General features: G+C 43.6%; 1 protein-coding gene across 1 annotated transcript; it reads left to right on the forward strand.

The window, feature by feature from the left end:
* The first annotated feature begins 388 nt into the window (after positions 1 to 388).
* On the forward strand, positions 389 to 26,931 carry bag6l (BCL2 associated athanogene 6, like). Its single transcript, XM_056298185.1, has 23 exons — positions 389 to 469; positions 578 to 695; positions 1,295 to 1,521; positions 1,952 to 2,023; positions 2,114 to 2,236; positions 2,339 to 2,550; positions 2,672 to 2,801; positions 2,901 to 3,104; positions 3,234 to 3,468; positions 3,577 to 3,639; positions 3,828 to 4,141; positions 4,260 to 4,338; positions 4,480 to 4,781; positions 5,008 to 5,257; positions 5,408 to 5,577; positions 5,683 to 5,736; positions 5,846 to 5,948; positions 6,343 to 6,467; positions 9,806 to 9,940; positions 16,555 to 16,761; positions 17,806 to 17,913; positions 25,869 to 26,015; positions 26,278 to 26,931. Exons 1-23 carry the CDS (start codon positions 389 to 391, stop codon positions 26,377 to 26,379), a joined length of 3,561 nt encoding a protein of 1,186 aa, XP_056154160.1. The 3' UTR covers positions 26,380 to 26,931.

Raw genomic sequence — 26,931 nt, forward strand, 5'->3', positions numbered from 1 at the left:
GACATCCCCGCAGAGCGACCGGTAATCTCGTTAACTGTTCGTTAGCCTCTTGAGACTCGGGATTAGCTAACGTCGCCTGGCTACCAAGCTAACAGCAACAACAGCTGGCCGCCGGAGGAAAGCTGCTCCCACCACCACACACCACCACCACACACCACCAGCAGCAGCAGCAGCAGCAGCAGCCAGGTACTGCCGGCCCCTACTACGAGCTCATGTCATGGTTACTGTAGCTGCTATAGGTTACTCGCTTGATTTAGTCGGAAAATGTCCCTCCTCACGCCAAACGCGTACAATATCATGACTGAATCGAAGATATGGATTTAGTGTTGATAACGTAAAGTTGCTGGGTGACCATCTGAACCATTATTTCACATATTATTGCAGAAACATGGCCGAGTCAGACGCCTTGATTGAGGTCACAGTCAAGACTCTTGACTCCCAAAGCAGGAGCTACAAAGTCCGAGGCATGGTAACGTTTATCTCACTTCAACAGATGTTCTTATGTTTCTTTTTGTGCAACTCGTTATTTTGGCAGAAGCTCCATCATGTGTACATTGACGTGTTCGTTTCCTTTCAGTTGACTGTGAAAGAGTTCAAGGAACACATAGCCGCGTCTGTGGAGATTCCTGTAGATAAACAAAGGCTGATCTACCAGGGCAGAGTTCTGCAAGATGACAGGACATTGACTGAGTACAGTGAGTGAAACCATTCCACAACACAGAGGCAGGAACCAACGCAGCACATGGTGTATAAAGTCACGCTGTATCATGTATATGCTAGAGCTGGGCAGTCAATATTGTGGTATGAGACTAGATATTACCTGGGGTTTTGGTTATTGTATATTGTGATATAACTTGCATGTTTTCATTCCCTGGTCTTAAGGCTGCATTACAGTAGAGCAATACATTTTTCTGAATTAATTTATTAGACATTAAACGTTTCATTTCACTCAGACTAGTTGAGTGAAATGAACAGTGAATGCCTCTCTACCTGCTTGGTCATCATTTCCACATTACCAATCATCATTTCTCAAAATGATCTTGTCTGTAAATATTTTATGAAAGCACCAACAGTCATGCCCCAATTGTCACATTATCAGTACTGAACCATGAAGTCAAACATATTGTAACATTTGATTTTGTCAACATCGCCCAGCCCCAGTATATGGTTTATAACATATTTTACAGGGTTCACAAATGATTGCTTACTGAATAGAGCAGCTGTCTATACAATAATTAGCCCCTTATCAGACTCATTCTGTCTTTCCTTATGTCATTCTTAATTTTTCCTTCAGATGTTGATGGAAAGGTGATCCACCTGGTTGAGCGAGCTCCTCCCCAGGCCACAATGTCTAATTCTGGGGTTGGAGGAGTCTCATCAGGGGGCACAGATGGGGGACCCAGTACCAACCAACCCTCCACCTCTTCCCAGGGAATCCCACATGACCGCAATGGCAATAGTTATGTGATGCTGGGGACCTTCAACCTCCCTGTCAACATAATGGATCCTCAGCAAATACAGGTGTCATAATTGCAAACACAAATTTGATGTGATCTATCTATCTAGTATCTTATCTATCTGTCTATTTGTCTGTCTGTCTGTCTGTCGAAAGCATAACTGAGATCAAGGGGCTGCGTATTCCTTCCGCAGCATGCTCAAATAAGAGTGGTTTTGAAGAACTCAAACTCTCCTTAACCTGCTCTCTTTTTTATGTTACTCTGGCTCTGCATATGTTCAGGGCAATTTTTTAATCATGTAAAATAAGAAATAAAATCTCCTCTTTCTGTGTTTTAAACATTTTGAAAATCGGTTTTGTCACTCAAACTTATTCCTCAAGATCAAGGACCAAAACTGCAGAAATTCATGCCCAAGAGGTACTTAATGTGTTTCTAGTGAGCAAGTGTTGCCTTTTCAAGAGAACTAATTGCATTGGTCTCTATTTTTTGCACAGATGTCAGTTCAGCAGATGATGGCTGGAGTTGGAGAAGCAGGGAGGAATACCAGGGTCAGCACCAGTGCTGGGGTAATTGCTCATTGCCCTATCATGGTTATTTCTTTTGTTGTCATTCTCATTCAGCCTGTAAACCTTATCATATTTTTTTTCTGTTTACAGACCAATGGCTCTGTGGATGTGCATATCAACATGGATCAGTCACTTCAGAGTGAGCCTCGGATGAGGTTGCAGTTGGCTGAAAACTTACTTAGAGATATGCAATCTTTAATTCATAGGCTTGAGGTACAATTACTGTGTTGTAATGTTAAGCTAACATTTTACTCGTGCAACAGTACTGAATATTTGTGTCTTACTGTCAATAGATTAATACTTATTGTGTTTTAGGGTCAGTCCAGTGACAGTGTCTCCCAACCGGAGCCCGAGGCATCTCTTCCCTTCTCCTCCTCCTCCTCCTCCTCTCTGTCATTTTTGTCCTCCACTACAGAAGCTATACCTTCACAGGCCATGGACACCACCCCTGTAGCCCCACTACCTCCTGCTTCCTCATCCTCTACTTCCTCCACCCAAACTGAGGGACCACCCCAATCTGGACACAAGTAAGGGACATTGTAGAACCTTTCCATTTGGTTTCTTTTTTACATTTGGCTACTTTGCTTAGACAGCCTGAAGTCAAGTTCATCTGTGTTTTAAGTTCAGTCACTTTTTCTTTGTCCTCAGTCACTCAAGTCCCACCGAGTTTGCGGATGTTCTCTCTGAGGTGAGAAGGGTGGAGGAGAGATTGCGTCCTTTCATTGAGAGAACCCATTCAATCCTTGGTGCAGCCACCTCAGCAGACTACAACAACAATGTAAGGATGTTTTCAGGTGGAACATGCAGTCACAGAAATTTGGGTGCCATGGTGCTCAGGTGCCTTTTGAAAATCCATAGTCTCTTTATTTATTAACAGACTCAGGAAAGGGAGGAGGACCAGCGCATTCTCAACCTGGTCGGAGAGGCTCTCCGTCTCCTCGGCAACACTTTAGTTTCTCTCGGTGATCTGCGTTGTAACTTAGCCACGACTCCTCCCCGCCATCTCTCTGTGGTTCGACCACTGGCCCACTACACGTCCCCTGTACTTATGCAGACAGGCCTGCCGCACATGCCCATCCCAGTAGGTTTATACCATGGATGTTTTTTATGGTAATCTAGGTGGGGGTTTTTTGTTTGTTTGTCTTTTTTATTTTGTTTTTGTTTTTTGAGTAATTCATTTTCTTAGAAGCAAATGTAATTTTTTCTCCAGATCAATATAGGAACCACAGTGACCATGACATCTAATGGTAGAGCTGTAGCTGAGGCTCAATTCCAGCCTTCTCAAACCACTGGCCAGTCAGATCAACAGGGCCATGGCCAAGTTCCAGCTCCTCAGCCAAATGGAATTATTCAACAGTCAGGGCAAGCGCAGGGAGGTCCCCGAGTGATCAGAATCACTCACCAAACCATGGAACCTGTTGTCATGATGCAAATGAATATCGATGGTGGGTAGGAGCAGTCCTTTTTCAGAATCAGTACTTCATGAGGCTGACATCAAATTTTTTTGTGGCATGTGAATGTAGGTTTCTGATTTGTTCTGTTGTTTTCTACAGGGGAGTCAGCCAGTGGTCCTCAGATCCAAGGTCAGCCAAATGCTGCAGGTCCTGGAGAGCCTGGTGAGTGCTGCTCTCATTACCTTCTACCTGTGAAGTCATATGACTGTTACCCTCAGGAGACTCTGGACAGTTGATTTTACCACCTTTCAGGTTTGACAGTTACACCTACCCCAGCTGTGAGTTTTGTATCAATCAAACTGTTTGTTTTAAGCAATCTCTTTGTAAGAGTACATTTCTTCTACACATAGGGACGACACCCATTCACATCCCAGGGCTTCCTCCTGAGTTCATGCAGGCCATCGTCCACCAGATCTCCAATCAGGCTGCTGCCATGGCTGCTGCAGCCTCAGCTGGCCAAGTAGGCCAGATGCCATCCAGCTTTGGCTCAACTCCCAATGCTGAAGGGACTGCTCCTGCTCAACCCCCTCAGCCTGCGCAGGCCAGGGTTGTCATTACCCGACCTTCTTTCTCCCCTCATATCCCCCAGCCTGTTGGAACCAGGGGAACCACCATAAATCTTGGAGTAGCTGCACCCCCTACCGTAGGGCAGCAAACAGGACAGGTAAGACAGAGAAAGAGGGGAGGAACTCTTAGCTGAATAATGCTGCTGTACATATAACATCATGCTGAGGGCATAGGTCTGCTAGTTTCCTTCTGACTCCTTTGTATCACTTCAACAGAGTGTACCACTGACCGCCCCCCCGCTCACCCAGGTCATCAGTGGTCTAGTTGGACAGCTCCTGATGCCAGGGCAGTCAGGTGAGTGCTGTTGTCCCTTTATAAATAAGTACAGAACACAGGGTCTTACTTGAGGTTATGTATTGTATTAGTCACACTGTATTCGTTTTGGGTGTACATACTAACAAACAGCTGACTGTCAGTTTTGCCCCATTTCCATAGGTGATTCAGTTTCTACACCCTCTCCAGCCAGCTCCCATCCCCCCTCGACCTCCTCTTCTTCTGATTCCTCTGGTTCCACTCTCCCTTCTCACACTTCATCAGCCAACACTTCTGGACAGACATCAACTCCAGTGGGACAGCCACCAGAGGGAGATCCAGAAGGAAATTTGGCCCAATTTCTTAGCTCTCTGTTGGGAGGAGGGGCTGGGCCAGGTGGTCTTGGGTCTGGATCAGCACCCGCTATCACTGTGACAGTACCTGGGGTGCCTGGCTTCTTTCAGGGCATATCAGACTTCATACAGGTTAGTGTTTCCATTTGTCACCATGCATAGAACATAGTGGAATGGAAACTGTGTTTTTAATTTTTGCAGCTAAACCATTGAATGCTTTATGGAGATGCATTTATCAGAATATGGACCCCAGGGTGAGGCTTTCAAATCAGATTTTGGCTGCTGAACACTCACATACATATTGAATTTGCTGTTACTTATTCATAAAATATGTCTGTGTATTTGCAATCTTGACCAGCAACCTTCACCAGCCCCTGGTACCCCAAGTCCCCCCCTTCAATCCCGCGGCCCTCCCCCTCCTCAGGCTCCCAGTGGTGGTGGAGACACCCTGAGCCCAGAGCTGTTCACAGGCATTGTCCAGGGAGTACTTTCCACCATGATTGGCTCTCTGGGCCCACAGCAGGGGCACAGTGAGAGCATTGCCCAGTTCATTCAGAGGCTTTCCCAGACTAACAACTTGTTTACTCCAGGCACCGGGGATGCCGTGGGTGAGTAAATCTGTGCATTGCAATTTTGAAGGGGACACGGTCTTTGATTACAGTCAAGTTACTTTAAGTTTCATTCCATAAAAAAACACTAATGCAAAGCAGTACTCTTTGTAGTGTATGCACAGTCATGTCTATTTGCTCCCCTGCCAGGGTTTTTTGGGGACCTGCTGTCCCTGGTGTGTCAGAGTATTTCCATGGTAGACATGGTGCTGCTGCTGCATGGGAATGCCCAGCCACTGAGCCGCATCCAACCCCAGCTCAATGACTTCTTTATGGAGCATTACCTCCAAGGTCGAGAGCCCACTGATGCAAATATTTCTGTAAGCCACTTTGTTACTTCTGCCACCTGCTGGTGTCTCGAGTGATCAAAATGATCTTGTTCTATTTCGTGTCGGTCATGATTAAGATTTTTTTTCTCTTTGCAGACAGCAGCAGAGGACCTCATCAATGGTTTAGAGGAGTACATAGCCGAGAGCTTTGTAAGAGATACCCCATTTATACACAAAGAGACTCACCTAGACCACCACAAACCTGCATGTGTACGGTGTTAGCATGTCATCTGGATGGAATTGTGTGTCTTCTTTGTAGGCCACCGTCACAGTTCGAGAAGGAGTGGACATCACTCAGACCAACATGTCCTTCCTCAGACAGCAGTTCACACGAATAGCAGCACACATCCTGCGTTGCAGTGGTAGGGAACTCGCTTCACCTCTGCCTGAATCGCTCAAGCAGGCTAAGTTCCTCTGTGTTACTCCAGAGTTACCGTGCTTTTGCAGCTACAGCCCTGAAACTCTCAAGTAGTCCATCCCCCAGTAAAACCACCTCCACTCCTGAATAGCTTGTGTGCTCTAGCCTTTGAATCTTCATGGCCTACCTCTCAGTCGTGGACTTATTTTTATTTCAGTGTGTCTTGTTTTTAGTTGATTATTTTTAGTTATTTTGCAGCTCTTTAGTCGGTGTTGTTAGATGTGCTTGATAAATGAATTATAGCATAAAACAATGAAATTATAATAAATAGAAAAACTGATGACTTTATTGAGGACTGTGTCTGACTGTAGATAACAAAATGTCTGTTCTTGCTATAGATCAGACATTTGGTCCCCGTCTTCTGTTGCTGTGCACCCGGGGCCTATTTGAGTGTCTTGCTCTCAACCTGTACTGCCTCGGTGGGGAGCAGAGAGCGCTGACTGCAGTCATCAACCACCGCATCGTGAGTACACATAATTCATAACCACAAAAGCTGTGCTTGACTCTTTGGACACAAGTCAAGCTTGATATTGATTTGGTGTTTGAGTTAGAGCATCACAGACAAGGAAGAAGTAATGTACTGTCATTTAGGTACAGTGAATTACAGAAATACTTAGAAGTCAGTAGCTTTTTTTATGTTACAGATTCTGCACTTCTGTCAGTTTGAATATTAGATACAAGAAGGTTAGGTATATATTACTTGTTTAATAATTTGAAAAAAAAGAACCCTCAAGTACAATCATTATAGGAACAGCATATAATGTAAAACACAATGTAAAACCATTTTGGCAAGGACTTAAGTTTACATAGATAGTAAGATTCAGTGGGAGAGGGGAGTTTTTGAAATGCCCATTTTTGATGGCATATAACACCATCTATAAGTGTGTTAACATGTGTTTATCCTAAAATACTGTTAAAACCTTAAAAGGGAGGGACCATATACCTAAAATTCCTCCTGATGTGATGTACACACCCTTAAATTGAAAGTGTACATCATTATCACACTGGAATAGCTAATAATAATAGTAATACAATAAAAAATTGGCTTCTATGCATTGCCTTTGTGCACTGCCTGTTGACACCTATGTCCTATCGGACACTTGTGTTGTCGCCTCCTGGCTAGATCCTGGCTTGTGTTGTCTTAAGTCTCAGATGCACGTCACCTTGTATAAAAGCGTCTGCTAAATGAAGTTGTAAATTGAATAACAGCATCCACAGGGACAAATGCCATGGAGTCAAAACATCACAAAATATGATTTTGTTAGAGTAATTTTGGAGGGGCGTCCGGGTAGCGTGGCGATCTATTCCGTTGCCTACCAACATGGGGGTCGCTGGTTCAAATCTCCATGTTACCGCCAGCTTGGTCAGCCGTCCCTACAGACACAATTGGCCCTGTCTGCAGGTGGGAAGCCGGATGTGGGTATGTGTCCTGGTCGCTGCACCAGCGCCTCTGGTTAGTCAGGGCACCTATTCGTGGGGGGGGGAGGCCTGGGGGGAATAGCGTGATCCTCCCATGCACTACGTCCCCCTGGTGAAACTCCTCACTGTCAGGTGAAAAGAAGCGGCTGGCGACTCCACTTGTATCAGAGGAGACGTGGCAGTCTGCAGTGGGGGTCGACCGGTATGGGATTTTTCAGGGCCGATACCGATCTCAATTATCGGTAGGTTATGGCGGCCGATTACCGATATTTGGGGCTGATATTCAGTTGCAGTAGATGTAAAAAAAAATTGTGCCAAAATTTACAGCAACACAAACCCCAACACAAGGCTGCCTTTAAATGAACACGTTTGATTGAATTTTGTGTAAAACAGAAAATATTTGAAAAAATAAAGTGCATGATGTTCAAGACACTAGATAACAGTCTGAGTGGAATTCTTTTTTAATTAAAAATAAATAACTTCCTTAATTAAAAATAAATAACTTCATGAAAATGGAATGAATTAGACTGCATGGACAGCAGGAAGTAAACTTTGATCAAACTGAATAATTATAATGTTAAAATAACTCCACATAAAGTGGTTAAAGTGCTCCCAGCAGGCTTTGACTGAACTGAATGGAAAAATGTACATTAGTGTCATCATGTTCCCTTCTCTTATCTTTAAAGGGATAGTTCGGGTTTTTTGAAGTGGGGTTGCATGAGGTACTTATAGCTAGTCAGTGTAGTACCTGCAGTAGATGGGAGTCTGTTGTATGAGGTACTTATAGCTAGTCAGTGTAGTACCTGCAGTAGATGGGAGTCTGTTGTATGAGGTAATTATAGCTAGTCAGTGTAGTACCTGCAGTAGGTGGGAATCCGTTGCATGAGGTACATATCAGTAGTCAGTGTATTACCTGCAATAGATGGAGTCTGTTGTATGAGGTACTTATCAGTAGTCAGTGTATTACCTGCAGTAGATTGGAGTCTGTTGCATGAGGTACTTATCACTAGTCAGTGTATTACCTGCAGTAGATGGAGTCTGTTGCATGAGGTACTTATCACTAGTCAGTGTATTACCTGCAGTAGATGGAGTCTGTTGCATGAGGTAGTTATCAGTAGTCAGTGTATTACCTGCAGTAGATGGAGTCTGTTGCATGAGGTAGTTATCAGTAGTCAGTGTATTACCTGCAGTAGATGGAGTCTGTTGCATGAGGTACTTATCACTAGTCAGTGTATTACCTGCAGTAGATGGAGTCTGTTGCATGAGGTAGTTATCAGTAGTCAGTGTAATACCTGCAGTAGATGGAGTCTGTTGCATGAGGTACTTATCACTAGTCAGTGTATTACCTGCAGTAGATGGAGTCTGTTGCATGAGGTAGTTATCAGTAGTCAGTGTATTACCTGCAGTAGATGGAGTCTGTTGCATGAGGTACTTATCACTAGTCAGTGTATTACCTGCAGTAGATGGAGTCTGTTGCATGAGGTAGTTATCAGTAGTCAGTGTAGTACCTGCAGTAGATTGGCGTCTGTGCGCTCCCAGTTAGGAGATTCAGCAGGGTTGGCCTTCGCTCTCTCCCTTTATGAAATTCTGTGACAGTTTTTAAAAGCAACTGTCAATCATATATTTTGAAGGAATGATGTTGCCAATGCTGAGAAGGTTTAAAACACTTTTGCAAAATTTAGAAATACCTTGAAAAAATGGTCAGGTGAGTTGCAGCTACATAAAGGTTGTAGCTTCATTTTCATTTTGAAGTTTATTTTCATAACCTTGCTCCTGTGTAGCAAAATGTGATTGCTGCATTTATTGGAGTGTCTAATAGAGTTTACTCCTGATAATGCCGTAGTTACTATGCTTTTGAACACAGACCCTGACCATTCTGGCTTGCTGTTTTTCTACAAGTTTCCCCTTTCTCCTCTTTTCACATCTCTCCTCTTCATGTGATTGTTTCCAAACCTTTTTTTTTTTTCTGTATGTAAGGAAATAATAAACGTTTTCAATATGGGATTTTCTGTATGTAATAATAAACATTTTCAATATGGGATTTTCTGTATGTAATAATAAACATTTTCAATATGTGATTTTAAAAAAATATATCGGTTTGGCCGATAAAAATATGCCGATAACGATAATATGAAAAAATTACAACTATCTAAGCCAATAATCAGCCAGACCGATAATCGGTCAACCCCTAGTCTGCATCGCTCCCAGGATCAGCAGAGGGGGTGGAGCAGCGACCAGGATGACTCGGAAGAGTGGGGTGATTAGCCAAGTACAGTTGGGGAGAAAAGGGGGGAATCCAAAAAAAAGAGAAAAATAATAATTTGGAGCTCTTTGTATGTTCCTGTGTTGCATGTTGTGTGAGAGCTTCCTGTGTCTCTTCAGAGGAGGATGTCCGCTGAAGTCAACCCCAGCCTGGTCAACTGGCTGACCAGCATGATGTCCATGAGACTCCATGTCATCTTGGACCACAACCCTGTGACTGAGGACCACATTCAGCACTACGTCATTCATACACAGGTGATGAGCTGGAGTGGGAAACAAGGTGTCTGTGAGCACAGTGTTGGTTTTGAGAGAGGTGTTCATTCATACACAGGTGATGAGCTGGAGTGGGAAACAAGGTGTCTGTGAGCACAGTGTTGGTTTTGAGAGAGGTGTTCATTCATACACAGGTGATGTGCTGGAGTGGGAAACAAGGTGTCTGTGAGCACAGTGTTGGTTTTGAGAGAGGTGTTCATTCATACACAGGTGATGTGCTGGAGTGAGAGACATGGTGTCTGTGAGCACAGTGTTGGTTTTGAGAGAGGTGTTCATTCATACACAGGTGATGAGCTGGAGTGGGAAACATGGTGTCTGTGAGCACAGTGTTGGTTGTGACAGGGGTGTTCATTCATACACAGGTGATGTGCTGGAGTGAGAGACATGGTGTCTGTGAGCACAGTGTTGGTTTTGAGAGAGGTGTTCATTCATACACAGGTGATGTGCTGGAGTGAGAGACATGGTGTCTGTGAGCACAGTGTTGGTTTTGAGAGAGGTGTTCATTCATACACAGGTGATGTGCTGGAGTGAGAGACATGGTGTCTGTGAGCACAGTGTTGGTTGTGACAGGGGTGTTCATTCATACACAGGTGATGTGCTGGAGTGAGAGACATGGTGTCTGTGAGCACAGTGTTGGTTTTGAGAGAGGTGTTCATTCATACACAGGTGATGTGCTGGAGTGAGAGACATGGTGTCTGTGAGCACAGTGTTGGTTTTGAGAGAGGTGTTCATTCATACACAGGTGATGTGCTGGAGTGAGAGACATGGTGTCTGTGAGCACAGTGTTGGTTGTGACAGGGGTGTTCATTCATACACAGGTGATGTGCTGGAGTGAGAGACATGGTGTCTGTGAGCACAGTGTCAGTTGTGACAGGGGTGTTCGTTTAAGTGATGTGTTGAAACGTTGAGATGAGATGGTAAATCAACTACATGTCACAAAGAAAACTATGTGTTGCATAATGTGCTTTCATCCAGCAGGGGATGGTACTTAGCCGTTAAGAAAAGTGTTATGGGGCGTCTGGGTAGTGTAGCGGTCTATTCCGTTGCCTACCAACACGGGGATCGCCAGTTCGAATCACCGTGTTGCCTGCAGCTTGATCGGGCGTCCCTACAGACACCCATTATTTCTGTATTATTTCTTACTGTATTTCAGCTAAAGGTATGTTTTTTTTAATTCAATTTTAAATTTGTTTTGATGTGCTGCCCCAGACAGGGGCAGGAGAGGGGCTCAGCCACAGGCTGAGTCAGAATGTAGATATAAGTTGTCTTGATGCCTGCTCAGTAATCCAGCTGAGGAAACCACAGGAAGGTGAATCAGTTCTGCAGGTGTCCCCACCCTTATAAACAATACAGTGGCTGCAGGTGTCCCCACCCTTATAAACAATACAGTGGCTGCAGGTGTCCCCACCCTTATAAACAATACAGTGGCTGCAGGTGTCCCCACCCTTATAAACAATACAGTGGCTGCAGGTGTCCCCACCCTTATAAACAATACAGTGGCTGCAGGTGTCCCCACCCTTATAAACAATACAGTGGCTGCAGGTGTCCCCACCCTTATAAACAATACAGTGGCTGCAGGTGTCCCCACCCTTATAAACAATACAGTGACTGCAGGTGTCCCCACCCTTATAAACAATACAGTGGCTGCAGGTGTCCCCACCCTTATAAACAATACAGTGACTGCAGGTGTCCCCACCCTTATAAACAATACAGTGGCTGCAGGTGTCCCCACCCTTATAAACAATACAGTGACTGCAGGTGTCCCCACCCTTATAAACAATACAGTGACTGCAGGTGTCCCCACCCTTATAAACAATACAGTGGCTGCAGGTGTCCCCACCCTTATAAACAATACAGTGGCTGCAGGTGTCCCACCCTTATAAACAATACAGTGACTGCAGGTGTCCCCACCCTTATAAACAATACAGTGGCTGCAGGTACCCCCACCCTTACAAACAATACAATGACTGCAGGTGTCCGCACCCTTATAAACAATACAGTGACTGCAGGTGTCCCCACCCTTATAAACAATACAGTGGCTGCAGGTGTCCCCACCCTTATAAACAATACAGTGACTGCAGGTGTCCCCACCCTTGTAAACAATACAGTGACTGCAGGTGTCCCCACCCTTATAAACAATACAGTGGCTGCAGGTGTCCCACCCTTATAAACAATACAGTGACTGCAGGTGTCCCCACCCTTATAAACAATACAGTGACTGCAGGTGTCCCCACCCTTATAAACAATACAGTGGCTGCAGGTGTCCCCACCCTTATAAACAATACAGTGGCTGCAGGTACCCCCACCCTTACAAACAATACAATGACTGCAGGTGTCCCCACCCTTATAAACAATACAGTGACTGCAGGTGTCCCCACCCTTATAAACAATACAGTGACTGCAGGTGTCCCCACCCTTATAAACAATACAGTGATTGCAGGTGTCCCCACCCTTATAAACAATACAGTGGCTGCAGGTACCCCCACCCTTACAAACAATACAATGACTGCAGGTGTCCCCACCCTTATAAACAATACAGTGACTGCAGGTGTCCCCACCCTTATAAACAATACAGTGACTGCAGGTGTCCCCACCCTTATAAACAATACAGTGATTGCAGGTGTCCCCACCCTTATAAACAATACAGTGACTGCAGGTGTCCCCACCCTTATAAACAATACAGTGACTGCAGGTGTCCCCACCCTTATAAACAATACAGTGATTGCAGGTGTCCCCACCCTTATAAACAATACAGTGACTGCAGGTGTCCCCACCCTTATAAACAATACAGTGATTGCAGATGTCCCCACCCTCATAAACAATACAGTGGCATAACGACCCAAACCAACGACCAGTTTCATAGCCAGATTGCTGTGACCATTAACTAGAGTTTCATGGCCATTAGTTCAGATATGTGGAAGACACCTGGGTTAAAATTAAATCTAAGGGGTGCCCGGGTGGCATGGCAGTCTATTCCGTTGTCTACCAACACAGGGATCGCCGGTTCGAATCTCCATGTTACCTCCGGCTCGGTTGGGTTTCTCTACAGACACAATTGGCCGTGTCTGCGGGCGAGAAGCCAGATGTGGGTAGTATGTGTCCTGGTCGCTGCACTAGCGCCTCCTCTGGTCGGTCGGGGTGCCTTTTTGGGGGGGAGGGGGAACTGTGGGGAATCGCATGATTCTCCCCCTGGTGAAACTCCTCACTGTCAGGTGAAAAGAAGCAGCTGGCAACTCCACATGTATCGGAGGAGGCATGTGGTAGTCTGCAGCCCTTCCCAGATCAGCAGAGGGGGCGGAGCAGAGACCGGGACAGCTCGGAAAAGTTGGGTAGTTGGCCAAAGTACAATTGGGGAGAAAAATGGGGGGGGGGGGAATTAAATCTCAGGACATCCCACATTTCACTGACCATATTAACTCTGTGGACACCACATCAAGTTCACCAGGAGGATGTGAAACATGACAGGGTAGTCTTCTTACACTGTGAAATAACAGTTGGTGATGGGGGACATTTGATTGTTGATGTTTACCGTAAACACATAGTGTTCAGTACTTAAGGTTTGCCTCTCATCATCCACTGGAGCACAAACTAGGAGTCATCAGGGCACTGGCCCACCGAGCTGACAACGTCCCCCCCAACACAGCGGCCAGGGAAGGGGAGAAGTCCCACATTAAACAGGCCCTGGTTAAGTGTGGTTATCCTAACTGGGCGTTTGTCAAAGCCAGAAAAATGCCCAAATATGGACAGCATGGTGGCCCAGTGGTTAGCACTGTTACCTCACAGCAAGAACGTCCTGGATTCGAACCCCAGGTCATCACAGGTCTTTTTTTTTGTGTGTGGAGTTTGCATGTTCTCCCCGTGTCTGTGTGGGTTTCCTCCAGATGCTCTGGTTTCCCCCCACCATCAAAAAGACATGCATGTTAGGGTTAATATTCCTGCCTGTGTCCCTGAGCAAGCCAGTGGAAAGAAGAACTGGAGTTGGTCCCCGGGCGCTGCAGCTGCCCACTGCTTGTATACAATAGGATGGTTACATGCAGGAGACACATTCATTGTAAGAATACAATGACAAAATAAATTGGCTTTCTTTCAAACAGTGCACCAGCCAATCGAAGAGAGGAGAAGGACAACAGCTGTCTAAGCATAAACCGGTGGTGCCTCCGTATGTGGCAGGAGTGTCGGAACAGTCGAGACCCGTACTTTCCAAACACCGCATCTCGGTTGCTTTCATATCCCCAAAACACGCTGCACCAGAAGTTGGTCCACCCAAAGGATCGGGTCCCCCGGCACAAACAAAACAATATAGTGTAGCTGCTAAGTGCTGGGAGGATTGCCGTGACTTGTACATTGGGGAAACTAAACAGACAATGGCCAAGAGGATGACACAACACAGGAGAGCTAACACGTCAGACCAGGACCCCACAGTCTACACCAGTGGTTCTCAACCTTTTTGGGGTCCTGGACCCCCTGCGTATTTTTGATCTACCCTGAGGACCCCTCCACCTGATCTTGGGGGAGGGGGTTGCATGGTGATAGAAAGAGTAGAAACTGCATTTTAAATTGCATTATAGCATTTATTCACTCTTTGGGGCAAAAATAAGAGCTTTCAGTTGTAACTTAGATATAGTTAACAAAACAGAATTTTTATGCAGTAACTTTCAGATATATGTAACAAAACAGAATATGTATTCAGAAACTTTCAGATATATGTAACAAAACAGAATATGTATTCAGTAACTTTCAGATATATGTAACAAAACAGAATATGTATTCAGTAACTTTCAGATATATGTAACAAAACAGAATATGTATTCAGTAACTTTCAGATATATGTAACAACAGAATTTTTATGCAGTAACTTTTAACAGTGCAAACGGGAGCGAGATCTCTTATTAAAATACAATAAATTACACTTGTGAAACAGATGTAATTAGAGAAAAAAGTCCTGTTACCCTTTATAGTTTAGGTAGATAAAGGTCTCAGTCACATTTGAGTAAAATAATCCTATTTCTATAAATGTCATAGGATCTTTTTTTTAAAGATATTTTATTTTCACGGACCCCTTGCAATTACACCACGGACCACTAGGGGTCCGCGGACCCCCGGTTGAGAAACACTGGTCTACACCATCTACACAGTCTACACCATCTGCAGGCCAGTGGCCACTCTTTCAAGGATGAGGATGTGCACATTGATAGGGAGGAACACTGGTTTTAACAGGGAGTAAAAGAGGCCATCTATGTCAAGAGGGAACGACCATCCCTGACCTGGGGGGGTGGGGCTAAGAGTACATCTGTCACCATCTTACAATGCTGTGATTGTAACTATTCCCCAATCCTCTGTCCTAGTTAATGGTCACGCCCATATTTGCATATGAGACTGGTCGTTGTTTTGGGTCGTTATACCACTGTATTGTTTATAAGGGTGGGGACACCTGCCGACTGAAGAGGTGGGGTCCGCGGTGGTGTAGCGGTCTAAGCATCGGCTTTGTGTCGATGCAGTTGCCCACTGGGGACCGGGGTTCGCGCCCCGGTCTCATCAGATCCGACTATGGCCGGACTCGATGAAGCAGCAATAATTGGCAGCGCTGTCTTCGGGAGGGGGGCGGAGTCGGCTTGTGTTCGTCACATGAATGCGTCTCTGTGTGTGGGGGGGGGGAAAGCAGTGGTTCGGCCTGGATTCACCTTGTTACGGAAGTGGCGAGGCGTCTCCTTCGAGACTGCCTGGTCGGAGAGATGCAGTTGGCGAATGCATACAGTACGAGGGTGGGTGTTTGAACTAGAAGAGAGCGATTGGCCACTAAATTGGGAGAAAAAGGGAAAAATCAGAAATAAATAATAATAAAAAAAGAAACTGAAGAGATCACTTAGGGCCCTGACACACCAGGCCGTCGGTGAGCATCTGTGACCCTAGTTTTTGTGGTGTTTCCTGCACCATCAGCGCTAGTCGGACCCCTGTCGGCAGCTTTATGGATGATTCAGCATGTTGAATGGGCGGAGCCTGTCGGTGAGAGAGATCCCTCTGATTGGCTGTTCAGCTTAGCGAATCAGTGCAGAACGCACATGCTATTTTGCCTTCGTCTGTAGTATTTGCGGTGTGTTCAAGTGATATTTTTTGGCCCAGATGGCAGGCGACGTGAGGCGACCCAACAGTCAGGCTTTGCTGCTAGTCGGTTTGGTGTGTCTGGGTCCTTAGATGGAAATGTTTCTGTCTCAGAAGATGTGTCCAGATGAACTGGTGCACCTTTCTGTGGTTGATGTACATTTGGTCCCTTCTCCATATCTTCAAGTAGGGACTAAACCCTACCCCATTTTAGTGAGTTTGCTGAAGTCTACAGGTTAAAACTGTAGAGGTTAAAAACACGGCAGGTTGGTATGGAGATTGTGGTGTTAGTACAGCTGCAGCTAGTAACATTCATAATGGACTTGTTGGTTTAGGTGTACCAGCACACCTACCACCACTGACAGAGACAGCACAAACAGTTTTCAGTAGTCAGTGCTGATTCTTTGTTTCAGTAATTTGTGCTGATTTTAGTTACTTTTTAAAAAGAAGCTTCTGGACTTCTAGAAGCTTAACCTGTTGATTAACCCCCCTCACAGATGGATGACACCTTGTCCCCTGCCCCGGCCACCACGGCAGAGGAGGCCATGGCTTCATCAGGGGACAGCTGTGAGGTTGGAGCGTTGCTTGGGGAGACTGCCCCCTCCCGCATAGTGTCATCAGGAGAGACGCTAGGCCCCCTCATACAACAGGGAAGGGAGGAGTCAGCAGCAGAGGTGGAGCCTTGGGCAGCCGACGTGCCGCTGGTAAAGACTCTAGTGGATGATGTTCGTCTGCAACATGTGCACCCCGCAGCATGTGTTTGAAGTTATTAGGGGTGTGACGATTCACAAATTCCAACTAATCACAGAAACATTGATGCAGGCTTTTGTGTGTTGGTAAAGTCTGACCTGAAATGTGTATCTATTATTATATCAGTTTTTATTGCCGTAATGATTGCAGTACTTTTTTTTACCAGCAACAGATAAGATTCCAGATCAGATGTTGACTCTCTTCTCTGCTTCTGCCAGTACTGCATCGAGTCGCAGTATTCCTATCAGGATTTATTGTTGCAACAGTCTGCAAATATAGCAGTAGTAGAATTGAAATTGAAATGTTTGGGTGTCCGGTCTATTCCGTTGCCTACCAACACGGGATCGTCAGTTTGAATCCCCGTGTTACCTCCAGCTTGGTCGGGCATCCCTACAGACACAATTGGCCGTGTCTGCGGGTGAGAAGCCGGATGTAGGTGTGTGTCCTGGTCGCTGCACTAGCGCCTCCTCTGGTCGGTCAGGGCACCTGTTCAGGGGGGAGGGGGATCTGGGGGGAATAGGGTGATCTTCCCACATGCTACGTCTCCCTGGTGAAACTCCTCACTGTCAGGTGAAAAGAAGCAGCTGGTGACTCCCCATGTATCGGAGGAGACGTGGTAGTCTGCAGCCCTCCCCGGAATAGCAGACGGGGTGGAACAGCGACCGGGACGGCTCGGAAGAGTGGGGTAATTGGCTGGATGCAACTGGGGAGAAAAGGGGGGGGGGGCAAAAAAATGAAATAAAATGGAAACGTTTGTGCTGTTCCAACACACTGTAGTGAACTGCATCATATCACACAGCATCTGTGAGTGTGCAGAACGCTTCACTGAATCACAGCCATGAATCTGCTGCTTAACAAGTGTGTAAGATGCACCAGCTCATTGGTCGCTGTTAAGATATGAATTAGAGTGGTGTCGCAGGGTGAGCTACACACCCCTCCACATTATACAGTGGTTGCAGTTAGTAGTCAGGATTTGTTGTGTGATTATTGTGTGGCAGGAGTGGGTGCCCATCATCAGGCATGACCTGCTGTCCCAGAGGAAGATAAAAGCCCAGCCACCTCTGTCTGACGCCTACCTCCATGGCATGCCTGCTAAGAGGAGGAAGGTAAGCTTTCCATCTTGTAACATTAAATACACAGAATAATAACTAAACACACAGAATAATAACTAAACACAGAATAATAACTAAACACACACAATAATAACTAAATACACAGAATAATAACTACACAGAATAATAACTAAACACAGAATAATATCTAAACACACAATAATAAATAAATACACACAGTAATAACTAAATGCACACAATAATAACCAAACACACAATAATAACTAAATACACAGAATAATAACTAAACACACACAATAATAACTAAACACACACAATATGAATAAATACACCGAATAATAACTACACAGAAAAATAACTACTAAACATACAGAATAATAACTAAATACGCAGAATAATAACTAAACACACACAATAATAACTAAACACACACAATAATAACTAAATACACAATAGTAACTAAACACACACAATAATAACTAAACACAGAATAATAACTTAACACATAATAATAACTAAATACACAGAATAATAACTAAACACACAGAATAATAACTAAATACACAGAATAATAGCTAAACACACGGAATAATAAGTAAACACACAGAATAATAAGTAAATACACAGAATAATGACTAAATACACAGAATAATAACTAAACACAGAATAATAACTAAACACAGAATAAGGAGTCGATACACAGAATAATAAATACACAGAATAATGACTAAATACACAGAATAATAACTAAACACAGAATAATAACTAAACACAGAATAAGGAGTAAATACACAGAATAATAACTAAATACACAGAATAATAACTAAATACGCAGAATAATAACTAAACACACACAATAATAACTAAATACACAATAATAACTACACACAGAATAATAACTAAACACAGAATAATAACTTAACACACAGAATAATAACTAAACACAGAATAATAGCTAAACACACAGAATAATAACTAAACACAGAATAATAACCAAATACACAGTATAATAACTAAACACAGAATAATAACTAAACACACAGAATAATAACTAAAGACACAGAATAATAACTAAAGACACAGAATAATAACTAAACACAAGAGAATAATAACTAAATACACGGAATAATAACTAAACACAGAATAATAACTAATTACACAGAATAATAACTAAATACACAGAATAATAACTTAACACACAGAATAATAACTAAACACACAGAATAATAACTAAATACACAGAATAATAACTAAACACAGAATAATACCTAAATACACAGAATAATAACTAAACACAGAATAATACCTAAACACAGAATAATAAGTAAACACAGAATAATAACTAAATACACAGAATAATAACTAAACACAGAATAATAACCAAACACACAGAATAATAACTAAACACAGAATGATAACTAAATAGTAATAATAATAACTAGTTCAAAGAAAAGGAGTGCACAACTTGAAATGAAGACATTAGATGAGAAAATTAAAATAATTGAAACGGATATCTACCATAACAGACATATCTCTACAGATAAACATACACAATTACTCCTACTTAGATCTCAGTATAATGAATTATCAGCTCATAAAGCAGCTAACGATTTCCTGAGACTCAAACAGTCCTACTATGACCAGGGGGAAAAGCTCGGAAAACTCCTAGCATGGTGCATTAAACAACAACAAACAGAAAGGTCTATTAACTGTACAGAAGCTCCAAATGGTGGAACTATAGTAGACCCTGCAGAGATTAATGAAGCCTTCAGAGTCTTCTATGGGAAATTGTATAGCTCTGAGTGCTCTTCTAGCCTGGACATGCAGACAGAATTCTTAAACAACCTTAAAATACCCAGAATTTCTGAAGAGGAAAGTAAAATATTAGACAGAAGTATAACAAAATTTGAAATTGCAGAAGTGATTGGCTGTATGCAGGCTGGAAAAACAGCGGGTCCAGATGGCATCCCCATAGATATTTATGAAAAATTTCAATCCAAATTACTTTCACCCCTTTTGGAGATGTTTCAGGAGTCCTTTGAGGATGGTCTTCTCCCCACATCCATGCGGGGTGCCCTAATCACACTACTTCCAAAGCCAGGAAACCAAATACAAAATGTGAAAATATGCATCCAATTAGCCTTTTAAATTCAGATACAAAAATACTCTGTAAAGTTCTTGCAAGAAGATTGGAGGGCTTGCTTCCTCAGGTGGTGGGGCAAGACCAAAACGGATTTATCCAAGGTAGACAGGGCTTTCAAAATGTCAGACGAGTGCTCAATATTTTACACAGCCAGAGAGAGGTGATAGACACTGCCTTAGTCTCACTTGATGCCGAGAAGGCCTTTGACCGTGTTGAATGGCCTTATTTGTTCGAGGTGCTTTCCCGCTGTGGCTTTGGAGATACATTTTGTAAATGGGTTAGATTGCTCTGTACTGGGCTTACAGCGGAAGTCCTGACTAATAGTATGATTTCAAAACCTTTTAACATCTCTAGAAATTGCCTGCAAGGGAGTCCTTTATCACCATTGGTTTTTATCCTTGCAATAGAGCCATTTGCTGTAGCGGTGAGGATGCACAGTGACATTTATGGAATTCGAGAAGGTCATTTAGAACATAAAATAGCGTTCTTTGCCAATGATGGAATTTTGCTCCTAAAAAATCTACAAAGCTCTGTCCCCGCACTCCTAGGTCTTATTGAAACATTTGAAAAAATATCTGGATATAAAGTTAATCATTCAAAATCATGTATAATGCTACTTAATGAAACAGAGAGGAAAAATAGCCATGTTTATGCTTCTACTTTCAATTCAACAGATAATTTCACATATTTGGGAATAAAAATTGTCCCTGAGGTGAATAAGATTGCTCAGATAAATTATGACCCAATTCTGGAAGCTAGTATCTCATCAATAGAACGTTGGACATCTTTACCTATTTCAATGATTGGCAGGATGAATATTCTAAAAATGAACATACTCCATAAATTTCTTTATTTGTTCCAGAACATCCCCCTGCCCCCTCCCTCATCTTTGTTTACTAGAATCAATAAATTTTTTACCAACTTTATTTGGCAAAATAAGCGTCCCAGATTAAGCCTACCTTTACTGTATCTACCATATGACCGAGGAGGCCTTAAATGCCCAAACATCCAGCGGTATTACTGGGCAGCTCAATCGCAGTCCATTATGTTTTATTTTTCACCCGGAACCCTTCCTGCTTGGTTGGATTTGGAATCCTCATCTGTTACACCAAGATTACCATTGCACTTATATTTGTATTCAGCAGATCGTAAATACCTGAGGGAAAATACAGAGAACCCTGTTATATTGAATATGATTGATGTTTGGTTTGACACTTGTAAATATTTGAATATAAACTCTTCCTGGTCACGCCGCTTCAGTCCTATTTTGGGTAATGCCAATTTTAAACCAGGGATAAATGATACAGGATTTCCTATGTGGGCTGAAAAAGGGTTAAGGAAAGTGCAAGACATGTACAGTGAAAAGGAAGTATTTATGTCATTTGCAGAAATATTAACCAAATATCACATTCCAAAGAATCATTTTTTCAAATATCTTCAACTTAGGAGCTTTATATCCTCATCTCAAAACCATTCATTAGATAAACCTGGCATTTCTACATTAGAGGTAGCAGTCAGAAGACATTGTTATGATAAAGGTTTAATTTCAACTCTATATGACTTGTTTGTGTCCGGATCTGATGATTCATCTGAATCAAAACTGAGATTATGGGAGGAAGATCTAGGGGAGGAAATATCTTTAGAAGACTGGAGTGAGGTATGTAAGGAGGCACAGAGGCAGACAATCATTAGCAGCTTGAAACTCATACAGTATAAATGGCTGATGTGGACATACACACAACTCTGGTTAAAATACATAAGTTTAATGATAACATCCCTGATACTGGTATCAAGTGTAAGGAGACAAGAGGAGTACTATATCATTGTATATGGGAATGTGTGAAAGTGAAAACCTTTTGGCAAGATGTTGTTAATATGATTTATCAAATTTTATTAAAGAAATCACCATTGGATCCCAAGCTTTTTATTCTTGGTATATATCCTACCAACCCACATTTACAACGCAGAGGGTTCAGCTTCATAGACGTGTGTACTACAAGCTAAATGTATAATTACTCTTAATTGGAAAAATGTTGATGGACCAAGAATTGGAATGTGGATCAAAGAAATGGCGTCAAACATGTCAATGGAAAAGATAAGATAACTAAACACAGAATAATAACTAAACACACAGAATAATAACTAAATACACAGAATAATAACTAAACACACAGAATAATAACTAAACACACAGAATAATAACTAAATACACAGAATATTAACTAAACACACAGAATAATAACTAAATACACAGAATAATAACTAAACACACAGAATAATAACTAAATACACAGAATAATAACTAAATACACAGAATAATAACTAAACACACAGAATAATAACTAAATAAACACTAATAACTAAACACACACAGAATAATAACTAAATACACAGAATAATAACTAAACTACTACTTTCAGCTGCTCCCGTTAGGGGGCGCCACAGCAGATCATCCGTTTCCATTTCTTCCTGTCTTCTGCATCTTCCTCTGTCACACCAGCCACCTGCATGTCCTCCCTCACCACATCCATAAACCTCCTCTTTGGCCTTCCTCTTCTCCTCTTCCTTGGCAGCTCCATATTCAGCATCCTTCTCCCAATATACCCAGCATCTCTCCTCTACACATGTCCAAACCATCTCAATCTTGTCTCTCTTTCCTTGTCTCCAAACCGGCCAACCTGAGCTGTCCCTCTAATATACTCGTTCCTAATCCTGTCCTTCTTCATCACTCCCAATGAAAATCTTATCTTCACCTCTGCCACCTCCAGCTCCACCTCCTGTCTTTTCATCAGTGCCACTGTCTCCAAACCATATAACATAGCTGGTCTCACTACCATCTTGTAAACCTTCCCTTTAACTCTTGCTGGTACCCTTCTGTCACAAATCACTCCTGACACTCTTCTCCACCCACTCCACCCTGCCTGCACTCTCTTCTTCACCTCTCATCTGCACTCCCTGTTACTTTGGACAGTTGACCCCAAGTATTTAAGCTCATATGCCTTCGTCACCTCTACTTGCATCCTGACCATTCCACTGTCCTCCCTCTCATTCATGCATAGGTATTCCGTCTTGCTCCTACTGACTTCCATTCCTCTTCTCTCCAGTACTTACCTCCACCTCTCCAGGCTCTCCTCCACCTGCACCCTACTCTCGCTACAGATCACAATGTCATCCGCAAACATCATCGTCCACGGAGACTCCTGCCTGATCTTGTCCGTCAACCTGTCCATCACCATTGCAAACAAGAAAGGGCTCAGAGCCGATTCTTTGATGTAATCCCACCTGCACCTTGAACCCATCTGTCATTCCAACCACACCTCACCACTGTCACACTTCCCTCATACATATCCTGCACCACTCCTACATACTTCTCTGCAACTCCAGACTTCCTCATACAATACCACACCTCCTCTCTCGGCACCCTGTCATATGCTTTCTCTAAATCCACAAAGACACAATGTACCTCCTCCTGGCCTTCTCTATACTTCTCCATCAACATTCTCAAAGCAAACACCACATCTGTGGTGCTCTTTCGTGGCATGAAACCATACTGCTGCTGCTGATCATCACCTCTCTTAACCTAGCTTCTATTACTCTTTCCCAAATCTTCATGCTGTGGCTCATCAACTTTATACCTCTGTAGTTGCTGCAGTTCTGCACATCACCCTTGTTCTTGAAAATCGGTACCAGTATGCTTCTTCTCCACTCCTCAGGCATCCTCTCACTTTCCAGGATTGTGTTAAACAATCTAGTTAAAAACCCCACTGCCATCTCTCCTAAACACCTCCATGCTTTTACAGGTATGTCATCAGGACCAACTGTGTTTCCACTCTTCATCCTCATCATTACTTCCCTCACTTCCTCCTTGCTAATCCACCACACTTCCTGATTCACTATCCCCCACATCATCCAACCTTCTCTCTCTCTCATTTTCTTTATTTATCAGCTCCTCAAAGTACTCATTCCACCTTCTCAACACACTCTCCTCACTTGTCAGCACATTTCCATCTCTATCCTTGATCACCCTAACTTGCTGCACATCCTTCCCAGCTCGGTCCCTCTGTCTAGCCAATCAGTACAAGTCCTTTTCTCCTTCCTTAGTGTCTAATCTGTCATACAACTCACCATACGCCTTTTCTTTTGCCTTTGCCACCTCTCTTTTTGCTTTACGCTGCATCTCCTTGTACTCCTGTCTACTTTCTTCATCTCTCTGACTATCCCACTTCCTCTTTGCCAACCTCTTCCTCTGTATAATTTGCTGTACTTCCTCACTCCACCACCAAGTCTCCTTGTCTTCCTTCCTCTGTCCTGATGACACACCAAGTACCTTCCTAGCTGTCTCCCTCACTATTTCTGCACTACCACCCAGTGCCTGTCTTAACTCCTCCCTGAACTCCAAATGATGGTCTTCTGTCTTCAACTTCCACCATTTGATCCTTGGCTCTGCCTTCACTCTCTTCCTCTTCCTGGTCTCCAAAGTCATCCTACAGACCACCATCCGATGCTGCCTAGCTACGTTCTCCCCTGTCACCACCTTGCAGTCTCCAATCCCTTTCAGATCGCACCTTCTACATAAGATATAGTCCACCTGTGTGCACTTTCCTCCACTCTTGTACGTCCCCCTGTGTTCCTCCCTCTTCTTGAAATATGTATTCACCACAGCCATTTCCATCCTTTTCACAAAATCCACCACCATCTGTCCTTCCACATTCCTCCCCTTGACACCATACCTCCTCATCACCTCTGTTCCCTTCACCAACGTGTCCATTGAAGTCCGCTCCATCACCACTCTGTCCTCCTTGGGTACCCTCTCCACCACGTCATCCAACTCACTCCAGAGTTCTTTTTTCTCTTCCATCTCAGACCCAATTTGTGGGGCATATACGCTGATAACATTCAGCAATACACCTTTGATTTCCAGCTTCATACTCATCACTCTGTCTGACACTCCATACCTCCAGCACACTCTTGCCATACTCTTCCTTCAGAATTACCCCTACCCCATTTCTCCTCCCATTTGCACCATGGTGGAAGAGTTTGAACCCACCTGCGATACTCCTGGCCTTACTCCCCTTCCACCTGGTCTCTTGCACACACAGTATGCCTACCTTTCTTCTCTCCATCATGTCAGCCAGCTCTCTCCCTTTACCAGTCATAGTGCCAACATTCAAAGTTCTGACTCTCACCTCCACATGCCTACCCTTCCTCCTGCCTCTGGACGTGCCTTCCCCCTCTCCTTCACCCAACAGTAGCATAGTGTCCACCAGCACCCTGCTGGTTAAAAGTACCGGTGGCGGTTGTTGGTAATCCGGGCCTCGACCGAACCGGTATCTTATTTATGATCCGCATATTTGATTTGGCAAAGGTTTTACGCCGGATGCCCTTCCTGACGCAACCCTCCCCATTTGTCCAGGCTTGGGACCGGCACTAAGGATGCACTGGCTTGTGCATCCTCAGTGGCTGGGTTATGTATACACATATATACATACACACATACATATATCTCTCATCTGTGATTTATGTGATTTATGATGTTTGTTTTTCTTTCCCTTTTGTATGTGTTTAAGTGGGGGAGTGCTGCTGGCGTCGTGTGTGGCTGCCGCTTCTCCCTCTCGTAGCCCCCCTTCCCATCCAACCCTGTATGTCTGTGTTATGTTTATCTGTCGTCTTGTTTCACCCTGTTTATTGTAAAGCCACTTTGAGTATTAGAAAAGCGCTATATAAGATTGATTTATTATTATTATTATTATTATATGTGTGTGTGTATGTGTGTGTGTGTATATTTATATATATGTGTGTGTGTATGTATGTATGTATATGATATATGTATATATTCCATGATTAGACTGTCCAGTGTGAAGGGCCCCACATGTCGCTTTCCGACGCAGTGAGCCGAGCAGCTCGCAATGCAGGTGTCAGACCTGTCACGGCTCCAAATACCCTGCAGGGGGAGCTAGAGATGCCAGAGTTGCAGGAGGCGTACACAGAACAGGTAATGCATCACCGTATCAGTCTCCATTTTAATGAATAGGCGTCAAACATGAAGATGCAACAGTAGAGCCTTTCAGCTAGGTCCAACTGTATGTTTTCTAAGTGCTCTGGGTGTGTAGAAAAACACTATACATGTAATGATTATTATTATTATGATTATTATGGTTATTATTATGATTATCATGGTTGTTATTATTATTATTATGTTATTGTTATTATTGTTATTGTTGTTATGATTATTATTATTATTCTCTCTGCCTTAGGTGAAGAGGGATATAAAAGAGAGGGTGAGAGTCGACCCTGACTATAACTCGGAACGCTTTCCCAACACAAACCGAGCTTTCTCCATGGAGGACTCGTCATGAGCTGCCAGTCATCAGTCACGGCCTGAAGCACTCTCGTCCAATCATGTCGCTCCACACACATCCCATCTGGGTCGTCTGCAGTCCTTCAACAAACACACGATGGAAATGATGAGTCAAAGCTACACTATGCAAGTTTGGCACCGTGGCAGTGCTTGTTGGCTGCGAGTGGTACTTTCAGTATATACTGTATGGCAAGGCTGCAGTACGATACAGTAACGCAGGTCTGATGCTGAAACATCTATTTTTTTGTCTACTGCCATGTGTTAACCTGTTCAACACATTAGCGCTTGTCCTTCCTCGTGTGCGAGAGCCCTCTGTGTTTGTTACTGATAATGTGGCGAGACCAGACATATACAAGGAATGTGAGAGGGAGGCCTGCTCATCCCAGACCACTTCAGGTCAGCAGGGAAACTACTCAGTGTGTTGACTCGCCACTGGGTGCATCTGTTCTGTACACACTCAAGAACACTTCATTTACAAATTTGCATAGTGTAGCTTTAAATATGCGTTTATCATCCAGTCTTCATATCCAGTTCACTCTGTGCACAGCTG

This window comes from Lampris incognitus, chromosome 18 (genome assembly GCF_029633865.1).
Source record: "Lampris incognitus isolate fLamInc1 chromosome 18, fLamInc1.hap2, whole genome shotgun sequence".
NCBI lineage: Eukaryota > Metazoa > Chordata > Actinopteri > Lampriformes > Lampridae > Lampris > Lampris incognitus.